The sequence below is a fragment of the Artemia sp. Qi Xiang Cuo genome, chromosome 6 (genome assembly GCF_049724085.1).
Source record: "Artemia sp. Qi Xiang Cuo chromosome 6, ASM4972408v1, whole genome shotgun sequence".
Taxonomy (NCBI): Eukaryota; Metazoa; Arthropoda; class Branchiopoda; order Anostraca; family Artemiidae; genus Artemia; species Artemia sp. Qi Xiang Cuo.
The window spans coordinates 63,627,404-63,645,045 of NC_142799.1; the positions used below are offsets into that span (position 1 = coordinate 63,627,404).

The 17,642-nt window shown below is 34.8% G+C and overlaps 1 protein-coding gene across 3 annotated transcripts in view; it reads left to right on the forward strand.

Moving 5' to 3' along the window:
* The first annotated feature begins 7,876 nt into the window (after positions 1-7,876).
* LOC148951500 (tRNA (34-2'-O)-methyltransferase regulator WDR6) overlaps positions 7,877-17,642 on the forward strand; it is a 79,122-nt gene continuing 69,356 nt past the window's right edge. For 2 of the 3 annotated variants that reach the window (XM_089090296.1, XM_089090298.1), the window contains exons 1-3: positions 7,877-7,959; positions 13,053-13,218; positions 16,142-16,300. In XM_089090296.1, the coding sequence (XP_088946422.1) occupies positions 7,884-7,959; positions 13,053-13,218; positions 16,142-16,300 (401 nt within the window). In that variant the 5' untranslated portion in view covers positions 7,877-7,883. Of the gene's footprint in view, positions 7,960-13,052; positions 13,219-16,141; positions 16,301-17,642 lie in introns of those variants that run through there. The other variant, XM_089090297.1, reaches the window with a different exon arrangement.

Below are 17,642 nucleotides of genomic sequence, written 5' to 3' on the forward strand. Positions count from 1 at the left end.
GAACATGGTACAGCTTTCGTCCACTCAGTGGCTTTCACGATATAGAGCAGTAGAAAACGTGCTTGGCTCTTATTTTGAACTATCCTCACATTTTGAGCGAGCAATCATCACTTAGCGATTTTACGCGGCTAGAGTCCTCAACTACATATACAAAGATGAAGCAAATAAACCATAATTGCTATTTTTGCCCTGATTTAATATACCTGCCTATTGCTGAAAATGATTTTGGATTTGAATTCCAAATTGCCTTTAACAATTTATAAAAGTCGAGTTTGGGAAAAGACGAAATTCTAAGATGGCGAATTCTACGACATTCTACGAACTTTTCGAAAGTAGTTGCTTCTGAGACACTAAAAAAGCTGCCCCATAACCTCACGCTTTTAAAAAAGATCAAAGTCTTCTTTCCTCAAATTTTTCTGAACGCTGCTGTGAGGCCACGCTTCCAAAAGCTGCCATTTTCTCTTCTTACAGGACGTGACCTGGATGAACTGGAAAATCAGTGTCGAAACTTGCTTCAGGTTGACTGGGTGGATGTATTTCAAGACGAGGTCCCAGTGAACACAGAATCATTCTTGTTTGGCGTTAGCAATTACAAAGACATGCTGAATCTCAGGCCTTTTTTCGACATTGCTGAAGCAGCTCTTTAAGTCTTAAGCTTACCAATCAACAATGTCATCGTCGAGATAATGTTTTCTGTTATTAATTAAAAAAACTTTTTCCACAAAATATTTTTTTCAAAGAAAATTAAAGAACTCCATTAAGCAAAAAATGAGCAAAACTAAAACCAAATAATCTACCAAGCGTGAAACTACCACAAATCAGCATCGATAAATAAATGAAACCTAAAACGAACAGAAATTACAGTAAATAACCGAGTCAAACACAGAACTAGCAGAAATTAAGATAAGTTGAGCACCAAACCTCTATGCCTTCCTAAGGCCTGAAAAAAATTTGCACTTTACTGAAAAAAATATAAATGTTTTTACTTTTATAACTTTAATCAAATAATATTAAGATTTTGATTACTAAATATCAGTATATGTATATTAAACTGACAATGCACATTCATTTGTAATTTTTTTCATTAAAGTGCAAATTATGTTCTGGCTTTGGGAAGGAATAGGGGTTTTGAGCCCAACTTATGTTAATTTCTGCTCGTTTTGAGTTTGACTCGGTTATTTATGGTAGTTTCTGTTCGTTTTGGGTTTGACTCAGTTATTTATTGTAGTTTCTGTTCGTTTTGGGTTTCATTTATTTATCGATGCTGATTTGTGGTAGTTTCACGCTTGGTAGATTATTTGATTTTATTTTTGCTAATTTTTTGTTTAATGGAGTTCTTTACTTTTACTTGAAAAACTTATTTTGTGGAAAAAGTTTTTTTAGTGTCTCAGAAGCAACTACTTTCGAAAAGTTCGTAGAATGTCGTAGAATTCACCATCGTAGAATTTCGTCAAGACTTACAATCACTTTTGACTATTAAAAAGGGCACTAGGCCTTTCAATTTCTAATCAAATGAGCCCTTTTCGAAACGACAACACTTTCTATAAACACCTTATATGCCCCCAGGGCATAAATTACAACCCTTAACCTAAGGGCTGCTAGGGTGGCTGTGATCCTCTAAAACCTAATTTCCAGAACTTTCAACTAGCCTACGTTAAACAAAATGGCTATCTCAAAATTTTGACTGGACGTGTTTGGGGAAATGGTGGGCGTGAGAGGGGCGGTAGTCGCTCTCCAATAACTTTCAACTATTATAAAGGCACTAGCCCTTTCAATTTCCAATCAAATGAGCCCTTTCTATAGCACATTCAATAAAAATCTTATATGCCCCCAGGGCATAACTTACAACCCTTGCCCTGAGGGCTGAGGGGGTGTCATTCACAAAGACATAATTTCTAGAACTTTCTACTACGTTGAACAAAATGGCTATCTGAAAATTTTGAGGGGATATGTTTGGGGGAATGGTGGATTTGAGACGGGGGTTAGTTACCTACCAATCACTTTCGACTATTAAAAAGGGCACTAGCCCTCTCAATTTCCAATTGAATGAGCCCTATTTAAGTTTTATGACAACTCTATCTATAAAAACCTTACATGCCCCCAGGGCATAACTTACAACCTTTGCCCTGGGGGCTCTGGGGAGTTTGTTATTTTTAAATACATAATTTCCAGAACTTGCAACTACGTTGAACAAAATGGCTATCTCTAAACTTTGATTGAATGTTTTTGGGGAAATGGTGGGCGTGAGAGGGGGGTTAATTACTGTCCACTCACTTTCGACTATTAAAAAGGGTAATTTCAATTTCCAATCAAATGAGCCCTTTTTGAAATTTTTACAACAACTTTCTATATAAACCATATATGCCCCCAGGGCTTAACTTACAACCCTTGAACTAAGGGCTCTGAGGGGGCTATCATCCTAAAATACCAGATTTCTAGAACTTTCAACGTCGTTGAACAAAATGGATATATCAAAATTTTGATTGGATGTGTTTGGGAAAATGGTGGGCGTGAGAGGGGCGTTAGTCGCAATCAAATCACTTTCAACTATTAAAAAAGGCAATAGCCCTTTCAATTTCCAATTGAATGAGCTCTTTTGAAGTTTCTACGACAACACTTTCAATATAATCTGTATATGCCCCCAGGGCATAACTTACAACCCTTGTCCTGAAGACTGGGGGGGATTGTAATCCTCAATGACCTAATTCTTAAAGACATAATTTCCGAAACTTTCAACTAAGTTGAATAAAATGGCTATCTAAAAATTTTGATTGGATGTGTTTGGGGAAAAGGTGGGCGAGAGAGGGGGGTTAGTTGCCCTCAAATCACTGTCGACTATTAAAAAGGGCACTAGCTCTTTGAATTTCAAACCGAATGAGCCCTTTTTCAAGTTTCTACGAGAAAGATTTCAATAAGAACCTTATATATCCCCAGGGCATAACTTATAACCCTTGCCATGAAGACTGTGGGGGGAGTGCCCTGCTCAAAGGTATAATTTCCTGAACTCTGAACGTCGTGGGACAAATTGGCTATCTCAAAATTTTTATTGGATGTTTTTTGGGATATGGTGGGCGTGGAAGGGATGTTAGTTGCCTTCCAACCACTTTCGACTATTAAAAAGGGCACTAGCCATTTTAATTTCCAATCGAATGAGCCCTTTTTGAAGTTTCTACGACAACGCAATCTATAAAAACCTTATATGCCCCCAGGGTATAATTTACAATCCTTGCCCTGAGGGCTGTGGGGGGGGGGTTGTCATTCTCGAAGACCTAATTCCAGAACTTAAGACTACGTTGAATAAAATGGCTATCTCAAAATTTTGATTGGATGTGTTTGAGGTAAAGGTGGGCGTGGAAGGAGTGTAAGTTACTACTACTACTACTACTAAGAACTCACCGTAGCACCAAGCCGCCTGAGGCCAACACAGCTACGCACGCTCCTCCTCCACCCCAATCTATTCAAAGCCTCCCGTTTTACACCCGCCACGAAGTTCCCATTTCCTTTAAATCCTTCTTTATGACGTCCCACCCCAGACAGGGGCGACCTGCTTTCCGTCTAGCCCTAGATGGTTGGCCGAAAAGAACAATCTTCGGCAATCTGTCATCCTTCATCCGCACAACGTGCCCTAGCCACCTCAACCTTTCTTTCATTATAACCCTAGAGAGCGGTATTGAACCACATTTTTCGTATAGCCTATTGTTTGAAATACGGTCAGCCAGCCCGGTACCCAAAACAATCCTTAAGCAATTTCTCTGGAAAACATCTAGCAAATCTTCATCCGCTTTTTGTAGCGTCTATACTTCAGAGCCATATTTGACCACTGTCATCACTGTAGCTTCTAATATTCTAATCTTGGTTTGCAGACTTATCTTCCTATTCTTCTAGACTTTTTTTTTAACTGTGAAAAAACACCCTGAGCCTTGGCTATTCTTTGTTTAACATCTTCACTGCTCCCACCATCTTTACTAATAATACTACCAAGGTAAGTGAAGCTGCCCACCTGATCAATCTTTTCATTACCCAACATCACCTTTTCATCTTCACTTAGTCCTAGCCTTAGTGACTTAGTCTTCCGAACATTAATTTTCAAACCAATTCTAGCACCCTGAACTCACAAAACCTTTAAAACTTCATTCATTTTGCTCACACTTTCATCTAGGATGCTTAAATCATCAGCATAATCGAAGTCCAGGAGACTTTCTCCCCATTTGATTCCGTGGTCTCCCATTGCCTTTCTTGGGCTCCTCAAGACAAAGTCTATAAAAAAATCCATACAAAGGGGGATAGAGCACAACCCTGCTTAACTCCTGATTTAATACAAAACCAACTGCTAACCTCATTTCCTACCTTAACCGCAGCAGTGTTATACTCGTACATAGCACTAATCACTTTAATGTATTTGTCTGGTAAAGAATACAAGGATAAAACCTTTACGAAAGCTCTTATATTAACAGAATCAAACGCTTGCTTATACTCTATGAAACTGAGGACCAAAGGTGTTTGAAAACTCAGGCACTTCTAAATTTTTAGCCTAAGAGTGAAAATTTGATCGACTCATCCTCTACCTTTTCTATAACCGCACTGCTCTTCTCTTAAAGCTTTGTCTACGGCATCTCTCAGTCTAAAAAGTATCATATTACTAAGTAATTTACTACCTACAGAGACCAGACTAATGCCTCGATGATTACCACACTTTCTACGATAACACCTTCTACAAAAACCTTATATGCCCCCAGTGCATAACTTACAACACTTGCCCCGACGGCTGTTGTGGGAGTGTCCTCCTCAAAAACATAATTTCTATCTGGAAATCAACTACGCTGAACAAAATGGCTATCTCAAAGTTTTAATTGAATGTGTTTCGGGAAATTGTTGTTATGGAAGGGGTGTTAGTTGCTTTCCAGTCACTTTTAACTATCAAAAAGGGTACGAGCCACTCCAATGTCCAATTGAATGGGCCGTTTTCGAAATTTCTACGACAACTTCTTTGATAAGAAGTCACGTGGTTAAAAGGGGAAAAAAAAATAAATATTACATTATGCCGACATCGTTCTTATATGCACCCAGGGCATACCTTAAAACCCTTGCCTTGAGGGTTGTGGGGGAGTGTCCTCCTCAAAAGTATATTTTCTATCTGGAAATCAACCACGCTGAACAGAATGGCTATCTCAAGATTTTGATTGGATGTGTTTGGGGGAATTATGGGCGGGGGGGGGGGGGGGCTAGTTGCCCTCCAATCACTTTCGACTGTTAAAAAGGACACTAGCCACTCCAATTTCGAATTGAATGAGTCCTTTTCGAAGTTTCTACGACAACTCCTTTGATAAGAAGGGCCCTGGTATGGAAAAAACAAAAAAAAATAATACCTTGTGTCAACATCGTTCTTTTCTTAGGCAGCGCGATTGCGCTGCCTATGATGAATTTTGTCAAACACTAAATTCGAAACAGGATACAGTTGAAAATGTTCAACTCTATTGTGAACATCTGACTTTGACTAAATTGACAGGGAAAGGGCTGTTGCGACTTATCCTACACCCGTTATTCTGAATAGATTTACGAATGACATGTATAATGACATCAAAAAACCGACGGACTAGAATGAAAATGAAGGCGAGATTCTCGAGGAAATTTTGGGTGATATGAAAGGAGGGTTCGCTTTTTCTGAAAGTTAAACTTATATTTTATTTCTTTGTTGCCTAACTTTGATAAGGATCTTGAATACTAGTCGAAGATAAGTACTCGTATCATAGTTGATTAAAAATTAAAAAAACTGATTCGACGCTCATTAAAAGTGAAAAACAATTAAAATAACAACGCGTACTTTTAAGGGCCTTTCCCAGTAGACTTTGTCTCATGTGTATGTCTATGGCTTTTGTTTTGTGACCCCGAAAAAAAACTCAGAACATTGTTATTCGCCTGCAATTTTAAAGATAGTTGCATTAATAGCAAACGGTCTAATTTCTTATCTTTAACTCGGCTTTTCTTGGCGTTCTAACTTACATTCTTGAAAACTGAAAACATTTCGTTCTCGTAACACAGTTCAAGAATTTACACTTTCTTGAAGCTTAGAATTGCGCATTGCGTAAGGAAGAAGAATTTTATGTCACTTATCTAAATGACATCTTGGAGAGACATTTTGGATGGGTAACATTACAATAGTTATCTTTGTGAAATGCTTCTTCAACTTCCTCATTTTTATATAACTTAATTTATGCTTTAAGACCAGTATACAGAGTGCCTACTTTTGTTTTTAGTTCTTTAATTACAAGTTTCATTTTTGAATTAAGCATTGAGAAATATTATTTTGTTAGATCTTCTTTAGATATCGGTTTTATTTAATTCTCTGGCGAGCCAGAGAACTGAGAAAAATATGTTTTTTTTTCAATCTAACGACTCATAACAGAAAATTTTGACCACAAAAAGTCATGCAAGATGTCGAAAAATGCTTTACTGTACCAAATTCCGGAATCTGGTGTGGGAACCTGTCAGTGAAGACTAAATTCTACCAATTTTCAGTTCTAGCCTTCTAAAACACAAAATGCACACTGTTAACCCTCATCTGGTAGCTTCGTCTTTGACACCCTCAGTTTTTTTTTGTTTGCACTCATGCTTGCACTATTTAATTTCCCTTAAATTTGGAACTCCACCAAAAAATATGTAAATATTTAGCAAAATGCAGCGGTGGTGCATTCTCGCGTCCTTTGCTGTGCTGTTTTGTGTCAGGCACCTGGCCACACTACCTTAGTAAGTTAGAAATAGATTAATATTATTATTAGATTATATTCTGTTCACAGATTTTATGAAGATAAAAGAGAGTCGGACGTGTCTTTCATCACAAAAAAAACAACATACAACTGATTAACTTCTTCATAAATTGAGGGAAATGAACAAAAGGCGTAGCATAATTCTGTCTAGAAAATCCTGATTTTGGATTCAAGAAAGCACAATCCTCTCTTTAAGATCTGGCAACACTGTTCACATCTCCACATGTAAAATCTGGCAAAGAGAATGTAAAGCAATTAAAGAAAATATCGTATAGTAATTATTATCAAATGCCCCCCCCCCCCCGCGTAAAACTTCCCTGGGAAATTTATCCCCTGGAAATTTCCATCTCAAAGAAGATTCTCCCTATAGAAATTCACCCCAAACACACACCTCCACCAAAAACTGTCTGTATGCTTCCCAAAAACAAATACTATACGCAAAACAATGGGTAAATTTCATAAGTTACAGGCCTCTTCCCACGGTCTATGGGGGTTCATTATATACCTAAAGACATAGTTGTTTGCTCTTTCAACTATACTAAGCAAAATGGCTATCTCAAAATTTTGATCCGATAACTTTGGGAAAAAATGTGCTTGGGAGGCAATTGCCCTCCAATATTTTTGGTCATTTAAAAGGGCACTAGAAATTTTAATTTCCGTTAGAAAGTACCCCCTCCCGATCTTCTAGGACCATTATTTCAATGCAATCACCCCTAGGGGGAAAAAAACAAAGCAAATAAACACACATCCGTGATCTGTCTTCTGGTAAAATTGGCTAAATTCCACATTTTTTAATATATGAGCTTGAGTTTTTTACAGCAGGGTTCTAAGGTACGCAAAATATGATGGTGTAATTTCCATTAAGATAGCTTGTATTTTAGAGGGTGTCTTCTCCCTATTTCAAAATCAGGCAAATTTTCTCAGGTTCGTAACTTTTGATGAGTAGCACATAAACTTTATAAGTCTTATATATTTGGAATCAACACAATAAGTTCATTCTTTTGATGTATCTACTGATATTAAACTTCCGTTTTTTAGAGTTTCGGTTACAATTGAACCGAGTGAATTGTCTGATTTGAAATTTCGACGCCAAATCCCAATTAAATTTAAAATCGCTCAATGGGTTTATTTTCTGAGAAAAAGGCTTTTGTGCCTTGTCTTGCTTTGAAATACGAAAATGAGTGTCTGTATTATGGTGAGCAAAAAGAAACAAATAATTAAATTATTTGGTAAGGTTTTAGATTAGGTGTTTTTTATCTTTGCAAGTAGGCCAATTATTGTTGAGTTAGGTGAATGCAAATTTTGACAGTGGTTAGAAAGCCTCAACTATGTTCTTCGAAATATCTTTTGAAGTATACTTTTTGATGATATTATAAATATTCACATAATCTGGTAAAAGCCAAGGGTTTCACCAGTTCATAAGGAAATATGTTAAGAAAACAATTCTTACTTCATAGCCTAGTATGCAGTACAATCCTAGTTAACATAGCCTATTAGCAAAGGGAGAACCCTTATCTCAACTATATTCCTTGCATTTCCAGTTTTTCCATCACATTTTCAAATATTTGTGTCTCTTCTCTAAGTCTTGAAAATTATTTATAAACAAACACCAAATTGACATCTAACTAGCCTAGCCTTATTTACCAGTATTTGTCTATTAATAGCCTATGTTTTGATGCAAAATTATTAGATGGTATTGATGGTGTCTAATTACATGTATAGATTATTTGAAATTGGAAAAATATAGTTGAATCCATGTTTATTTTTCAGAATGTTGTTAAAAAAAATTGTACAACAGTGAAAGAAGTGAAGATAAAGGCCCCCCCCTGCAAATTTTTTTGGTAAATTTCTACCAAATCATATTATTGACTTACACTTAAAGTGAATATACCACTTGATGCCTTTTTTATGCTGATTCCAAATATAGTAGGCTAATCATTTCTAACAGAAATGAATTTCAGCCCCCCCCCCTATATATGCCAATTCAGCTTATATTTTTCTACAAACTAACCAAACCCTGAATTGGCATATATAGGGGGGGGGGGCTGAAATTCATTTCCAATAGAAATGATTATTATATTCATAATCAGCATAAAAAAAGGCATCAAATGGTGTATTCACTTTATTCCTAACTCAATAATATGATTTGGTAGAAATTTACCAATGTTTTAACTAGGATTATTCTGCATATTCTGAAGTAAGAATCCTTTTGCTAACATATTTCCTTATGTACTTGTAAAACCCTAGGCTTATAGCCAAAATCTAGTTAGGAAAGAAGTAATTACATCATTTGATCCCTTTTTTATGCTCTTCCAAATTCAATAGGCTAATTGCCCTTGGGCTAAATTCTATTTTGAGCCCAGTGACTAATTTTTGAAAATAAGTTTCTCAAAAAACTGTCCAATGATAAAAATTGCCATTTGTAGCTGATTCAGGGATGGTAATTGCTATTTTTATTATTTTCTGTAGAAAAATGTTATTTGGAAGAAATTTTAGAAAGAGCCTGACACCCATGAAAAAAAAAACATTACATCAAAAAGAATTTTTACTACATTGGAATCTTACTTTACTTACTTAGGTCCCAGCCATCTGTGTTGGGCTTTTTTGGGGGCAACACCTGCTGCTACTCATGCATACAGGCTTGGTACAATGTTCTTTCAAGTGCAGTATGTAATAACTGGGCTAACTTGGCATTGTTGAAGTTAAAGCTCTCTATCCATCATTTTTATGGATAAAAAATTAAGCAACAAAAATGGGTTTTAATTTTATTAAAGCAGTGAATAAATAACAACAAAATAAACACTTAATTAAAAAACACTCCAAATATTTTGGCCCCATGTCAGGGAGCCTTTCTCAACAGAAAAAAGAGAGAGAGAAAAAAAAGTTCTTTAAAAATAATATACATCAAAATACAACAAAACTAACACACAAAGAGAGGGAAAAAACAAAACAAAAGAAAAGAAATATAAATAAATAGGAATTAAACTCACATCTTAAATAACGCTTCCATTCACTACCGTATCAAAAACAAATGTCTATAAGGATACTATTTTTCTCCTCACAAATCAATGGAAATCTACCAAAAAATGAAGAATATATTTATACTTGAGCAAAACAATTAAGGCCACCTAACCCTCAGCCCATAACCCCTAATTAAATCTAACAAGTTCATCAACCAATTTATTATTTATAAATTGAATAGATTCTTTTGGATGCAAGCCTAGCTGCAGTTTGTTTACTTTTCCCAGCATTTAAACCATTCTGACCTTTGTTTGTAAGGTCATCATTTGTTTCAGAACAATTATTAAAATCAGTACTGGTTTAATATTTTACCTGCTTTTTAATTAAACTCTTATAAAAAAATGGTAGACATGTCAATAGGACTTTTACAAAGTTTCAGAGAAATTATAGAAATAAAAAAGATAATCTATGGGGGTATTAGTATCAATAGAGATGAAGGGGAATTTAGGATCAATTCAATTTATATATATTTTAATTAAAAAGCAGGTAAAATATTCAACCAGTAGGCCTACTGATTTTAATAATTGTTCTGAAACAAATGATGACCTTATAAACAAAGGCCAGAACAGTTTAAATGCTAGGTAAAGTAAAAAATCTGCAGCTAGGCTTGCAACCAAAAGAATATTCAATTTATAATTCATAAATTGGTTGATGACCTGGTGAGATTTAATTAGGGGTTATGGGCTGGGGGTTAGGTGGCCTTTATTGTTTTGCTGTATAAATATATTCTTAATTTTTTGGTAGATTTTCATTGATTTGTGAGGAGACAAATAGTACCCTTATAGACATTCGTTTTTGTCAGTGAATGGAAGAGTTATTTAAGACATGGGTTTAATTCCTATTTATTTATTTATATTTCTTTTCTTTTGTTTTTTCTCTTTTCGTGTGTTAGTTTTGTTGTATTTTGATGTATATTATTTTTTAAAGAACATTTTTTTTTTGATTTTCTCTTTTTTATTCTGTTGAGAAAGGCTCCCAAACCTAGGGCCAAAATATTCAGAGTGTTTTCTTGCTTAATTTTTCGTAAACGGAAAAGCAGCATGGTCTAAGAAATTGTTTTTGTGGATCAAAAATTAAGTGGTATGTTCAGCTTTTAGATAGTAAATTTATCAAAAGTTAGAAAAATTTGTCCCAAGTTCATCAAAGATCAGTGCCCTTTTTAGGGGGAGAGGGTATAGATAGATGCTTCAAAAAGCCTTGCTGGGGCATAGTTTAGACTCTTGGCCTGCTTCTGAAAGTTTCATTCACCTAACTTACTCACCCCTCATCTAGCACTCAACCACAAAATTCAGATCAAGCAAACTGGTTAGTTTTAAAAACTATTCTTAAAAGCCTTTGAGTGAGTGAGTGCCATAAACAAAACATTTACAGATCAGTTTTAAAATGTTTGGTAGAATTCTAGATAAGAGGCTTTGTTATTTTAGAAAGCAGTTGAGTCAGGGGAATGAAACTTTCAGGAATTAAATCAGAGGCTAAGTTATGTCTGGGCAAGATGTATTTCAAGCTCCTATCTTTACTCCTTCCCAATTTCCATGGTCTAAAAAATTGTATAGAAGACAGCTCACTTGTCTTCACTTTGAAAAAAAAATATACGAATTTTGGTTTGAGTTTACTTTTTTTATTCTAAGTTTAAAAAAAAGATGAACATAGGTGCACTATAACTCCCTTTTCAAATGTACTAATTGCTACTGTCACAAATTGATTTTGAGCTTGTGAGGGGTCATTAAAGTGACTTCAAATAATGACTGTATGACTTACAATCTACTAAAATTCTAAAAGTATAGGTACTTGATAATTTTAATTAAAACACACTCAAGAATTGCTCTGCATAAGATCTGTTGAAAAACTGGTTTGCCCAATGGCTACTAGTGACATAATGCATTATATAATTTGGGCTATATATTTGCACATTATAAGTCCAATGTATTCTTTCACTCATAACCATTAGGCAAATTGATTTTTCAACAGATCTTATGTAGTATAAATCTTGACTGTTTTGTTTAAATAACAAGTACCAAAGTATACTATCTAGGCCTACCAATGTAAGGTGTCCAAACTAAAGAATGTACAAATTTACAACTTGTGCAGAGTCAATATCATTGTGTGACTTTAAATTGCCCTAAAGTAGATGTCATCATTGAAATTATGCAATCCCTCAAAACTTAACAAAGTGCACCTAAAGCACCCTAAAAACTAAAATATATAAACAGTAAAATATCAGCACACTCGTTTGAAAATCATGTTCAGGGAAGATCGCACCAACACCATGTTGAACTATATACTCATAAAAAAGCAACACAAACAATCCTAATTAAGTACTATATTTACTTTACTACTACTACCACTAATAATAGCACAGCAAACGAGTTATTTAGTTGTGATCATTAGTAGCCATATTTGAGGCTGCAGGCACTCCCAAATGTAAGGTCACTGTTTTTTTGTTTTTTTTTGAGAAAATGTATTTGGTTTTATTTCATTCAGCTTTGTAAGAAAATAGAATAGCTTTCCCTCTTTTATTTTTTTCAGATTAATGCATAAATATATGAAGTAAATGCGGAGAATGGTAAAAGAGGTGCTTTTTGTCTTTGAAAATCTATGCTATTGGCTATTTCTTCAAATTTGGATAAAAGAAGGTTTACACACCTAAAAAGCTTGGTAGCCTAAGTATAGCATAAGTCAAACAAATTGTTTCTAATTTTTTTTTGGTGGAAACTCAGAAAACAGTTGCAGCTAAATTTGGAACTTCAAATAGTACCCTCTACAAAAAACCACATGTTTGGAATCTGTAAAGGAGAAGAAACATATTTGCTCTGAAATATTCCTTTGTATTTTTTTTTCAACTCAAATTTTGCCATAAGGTCAAAATCTTTTTATTTGACCCCTTGAATCTTTATGAATATCTATTGGAACCTTTGCCTGAAAAGGATTCAAACAAATTATTCTTATTTTTCCTTACAGATCCCAAAGCTTGGTATATTTCTTGGGATTATAATTTGAAGTTTAGCCTACTTATTGCTCATTGATACCTTGATGGGAATGCTCAGCCCTAAAAATGATTTCTTAGCAGCTAGTCAACATTTACTGTACCATAGAAGACTTCCACCAAATGTTTGCAAAAATTCAAGACATTTTAGCGTGTTAAGATAAAAGAAATTATACAGTCAAGGAAAAAAACAACAAAACTTACATTTCTGAACTGACTAGGCTGTATTTACTATCATGCTTTAAACAGGCTTTGAAAGCATATCTATTACTGGTAAATTCTAGGAAGTGGTACCAAGCTCTTCTCTCAGAATGTTGACTGTCAAAATTGCTTGCTGAAGCTATTGTGTGGGAACACCATTCATAGTATCTCATTTAATGAAGACAAAACTGTAGTTGCTGTGTCAGGAGGCAAGTCTGTTGCTGTGTCTCACCTGAAAAGTAGTATGAAGTAATTGCATTCTCTTCCTTTACCTTCTCTCTGTCTCTCTCTCTCTATAGTGGAGCTTGAATAAAACAAAAAACTCAATGTGGAAAATATGTTTGGTTCCTTTATAAAACCTTTAAATTTCTTTATTTATTGCAGAATACCTGTCTAATGTAGAAACAGAAAGTTAAGGCAGGCCAAACTAACATTTCTGGCTTGCAGAATGGAGAAAGCCCTTCAGCAAATGAAAAGCAGAAGTTATTGATGGGGAAAAAAAACCCAAAGAAAACTGACTAGCTGAATACAAATCTTGAAAATGAAATGAAGCAACAAACCATAATGTAGTATTTTTGGAAAAAAGTGAATAATTCTTGAAGGTTGCTACATGCACAAACTAGCACTCACATAAATAAAGGCATTTATATACATTTTTGAATTTTATCTTGTACATATTTGTTTCTTTTCTGTGGCTGAATTACTCTGTTTTAATCCTCAAAGATCACTATAAAACTAATTAAAAGCCATTCAGGGCTGTATTCATGGGGGTTTACCTGGTCTATCCCCCTCCCCCCCAAAAAAACTCCAACTTGTAAATCAGTCTAAAAAATGCATGTAAAAAACTAGGCCTCTAACAGGAATCACTAAACTATTGCGTTCTATAGTTCATGTGTTGCAACACAAATTATGAGATAAATGCATCAAGTTGATGCCTATGAACAAAGAGTTTCCATGTTTGGATTTGATGTTCAGTGAATACTATTTATGACTTTGTGAAGTTAAGAGATATTATTGAAATGAAGAAGTATTGTGAAGTTACCTTCTTTTTTCTCATGGCTAAGCAAACAATGATGACTATATCTTACTTTCTTACTTAATCCTCATGATGGGGTGGCGTTGAGAGCGTCGTCAGCCTTCTCCGCGTGGGGCAGACTGCAGCTAGGGCTTCTGCATCAGCCAGCAAATTCCTGCTTGATCCTGGAAAATCCCAAGACTATAACTTCACCGAAACTTGGATCTTCCTCTTGGACGCTTCTAGTCCCTACTGGTTGGTTCAAAGTTGTAAAGAATCTGAGCTGGAGTGTCTGCAGGCAATCACAAAAGATGTCCAAACCAACGAAGTGTCCGCTCAGCAACCAGGTGTGACCAATATGACTGGGAAGTCATACTTCATAGGCAGTCATTACTGACAAAGTTTGTCTGTCGGATTCCCTGGATTGTGCGAAACCACTTAGATTGAAGAGTGTCGAGACGGCGCTGGACAGCTGCAGTTGTAGGCCAAGTTTCAGCTCCATATAGCAGGATCAAATAGACTGACCCTCCAAGGGTCTTCATTTTGGTGGCTTGTTTGATCATTGGCTTCTTCCAAGCATGGCTCAGTCTACCAAAGGCGGCAGAGGCCAAGGCCTCGCGGGCAGCAACTTCATAGTCGATACAGCCATCCAATGATGACAGACTTGGTGATGATGATGATGATGAAGCTATCCAATGATGATGAGTATATATGATGGTTAATTAAAATTTTTTTTTCACAAAATTAGCTTTTCAACGAAAAGTAAAGAGCTGCATTAAATGAAAAATGAGCAGATATAATGTCAAATAATTATACAAGTGTAAATTTACCACAACACACCTTCAATAAATAAATGAAAACCAAAACAAACGGAAATTACAACAAATAATTAAGTCAAATTCAAAACGAGCAGAAACTAAGATGATTAGGGCTGATGCACTTGTGCCTTCTGAAGACCAGAACATAATTTACATTTTACTTAAATAAAATTGTATTTTAAATGTTTTCATTGTTTTAACTTTATCCAATCCAAAATTATTAAGACTTTAAGAAATAAATATCATTATATGTACATTAAACTGTCAATCCACATACATTTGTGTTTTTTTCTTTAATTTTGGTTTTGACAGTGTTGTTTAGATTTTTTTTTTTATATTATGGAAATACATGCATTTAGCTTGAAATAAGGATTGTTTTCAGTAAAGTGCAAATTATGCCTTGGTCTTCAGAAGGCGTCAGGGGAGGGGGGGGGAGGGTGCTCAGTCCTGCTCAACTTAGTTTCTGCTAGTTTTGAGTTTAACTTGATTATTTATTGTAATTTCTGTTCTGTTTGGGTTTCTGTTATTTATTGATGATGTTTTGTGGTAGTTTTATGCTTGAAAAATCATTTGACTATATTTCTGCTAAGTTTCGGTTTAATATAGCTCTTTACTTTTCTTTGAAAAACTTACCGTGAAGCCATTTTCTGCATAAACATATTGGTATTTGGGGCAAGAGCTTTTTAACCCACTTTTTAAGGAAAATTTAAGGGTGGTATATACTTTTTTATTTTTCACTATAAAACAACAAAACGATAGTTTTTGCCTCTGGACATAAGTCTGTTGCTGAGTCTTGCCTGAAAAGTACTACATATCATTCTAGAATTCTAGAATGTAGAATTCTAAAAACTAGTACTTTACTGAAAACACAAAGCCCACTCCAAAACACAAGATTTTCCCTTAGGAGGAGGAAATTTCATAATTAGTTTAGAGTAAATGAAAGAATAATTTATAAAAGTCTCAATAGTCTTTCACCAGTCATGGTATTGGACGCAATCATTTTTTTGCTGTTTTGTTCGAGTGTTTCGTAACTTTGTTTACTTATCTTTTTTACTACTTGATTTTGACAAAAGAAAAAAAATGAATATAAAGCCCGCTGAAGCTACCAATTTATTTAAAAAAATCAAGGGTTTAAACTGAATTCTATTAAAATTGAGGACTGAAACGCAAAGAACATCCAAGCAGATTAAAATTGTAGTAACAAAACAAAGTGAGAATCAACCGGAGATCTCGTTTTTTTCTTACTCTTCAGCTATGTTCAACTATACTTACCTGTAAATCCTGTTTCTTCTTATGATGTTTACTGTTAACGTTTACTAAATATGTTCACTGTTTATAGACAAGATTCTTATTCGTCATTAGAAGATTGGGTCCAAGCAATCAAATGGAGCAGAGATGGTACTCTGTTTTGCCTGTTGGCTCACAACTATGCCATGTCCCTGGCTCACAAAGATTTGTCAGTTATCAACACATTTGTTTGCGAAGAAAAATGTTTATTGTATCCTTTGAGTTTTATTTCCATAGATGAGTTTTCAATCATTTCCGACTAGGATCATTTTTTTGTGTGTAAAAAATGATCTATTCTCTCGCTTTAATTCCTCTAATTCTTATTCATTTTGCAATCTATGATCTAAAGCTTAAAAGATTTGATCCATTATGTGGAGTACTATAATTTTGGCAACTATACAAACAGAAGAGCCAATGTATATCCCTGTATATCTCTTGGAAGTATTTTCTTTGGAAAACTTTTTTATATCCGGCAACTTCTTTTTTTCATTCAAATTGGAGCACTAATGGGTGGAATGTGCTTTTTGAAGATAATATTTCTACAAATAATGATCTGTAATTCAAAAGGGAATTTTAGAGGTGACCTTTTTTGGATCTAAAGCTCCTGATTACCCCTTTAGTACTTATATAAACCCCTTTAAACTATCTACCTGGGAACTAATAGCTCGGTCAATAAAACTATGATACTTTCGAGTCAATTAGGCTTCCTACAAACTTATATCTTCAAAACTTATCAGTTTGTGAAAGCTCTTCAAAACTTGTAGTTTGTAATATAATCTAGCTTTGGGATTTAAATCCCCATGTATATCTATTTGAAGCATATAAACAACTCTTCTAAATATCATTTCGACAATGCGTTTGAGAAATAATGAGTTATTCCTTAAAACTAGGCTATTTTCTGGTGGAATATTCTTCTGGAGAATGAAATTTCAATTTTAAGTTGAACCTGAAAATTATCTTCAAGATGAAGCTCAAAAACAATAATCTTCGATAATTGTTTGGCTTCTAGTTGTATTTTTTTTTTATGTTAGTCCTTTTTAAAGTTTACACATTTTGTTTTATTTCTATTGTTTATAAATCTTCGTTTTTCCTACTGTTCTGTTGTTTTTTTACTCTGGTCATTCTGTTTAATCTTATGAAGATTTTTATTTCCTGATGGAGTCTAGTTAGAGGTTGTAAGCAAGTTATGTTGGTTTTCCCGAGTTGCTCGCATGCCCTCCTTTTGCTATCCTTCTTACTTTCTCTTTTACCAGTTCTTACGTAGGCTCTGTATTAGTTTTCAAGGAGCCGTTTGTAGGCTGTTAAGATCATATTACCTACAGACCTTCTTTCAGCTATAGACTTCCCCGTGTTTCCTTAACCCCATCTGTATTACTTCTAGTGTTTTTTTTTATCAGTTCCAATTTAGGCTCATCTTCTTTTAAGTTTTATCTAGAACGATTTGTAAAATATTAAAGTACCAAAGACATCAAAATGAAAACACCTTTTGCCCCCTGGCTCCGTCCTAAGTCTATACATACCTGGAAACTGGGATTTTCTATGACATTTATTTT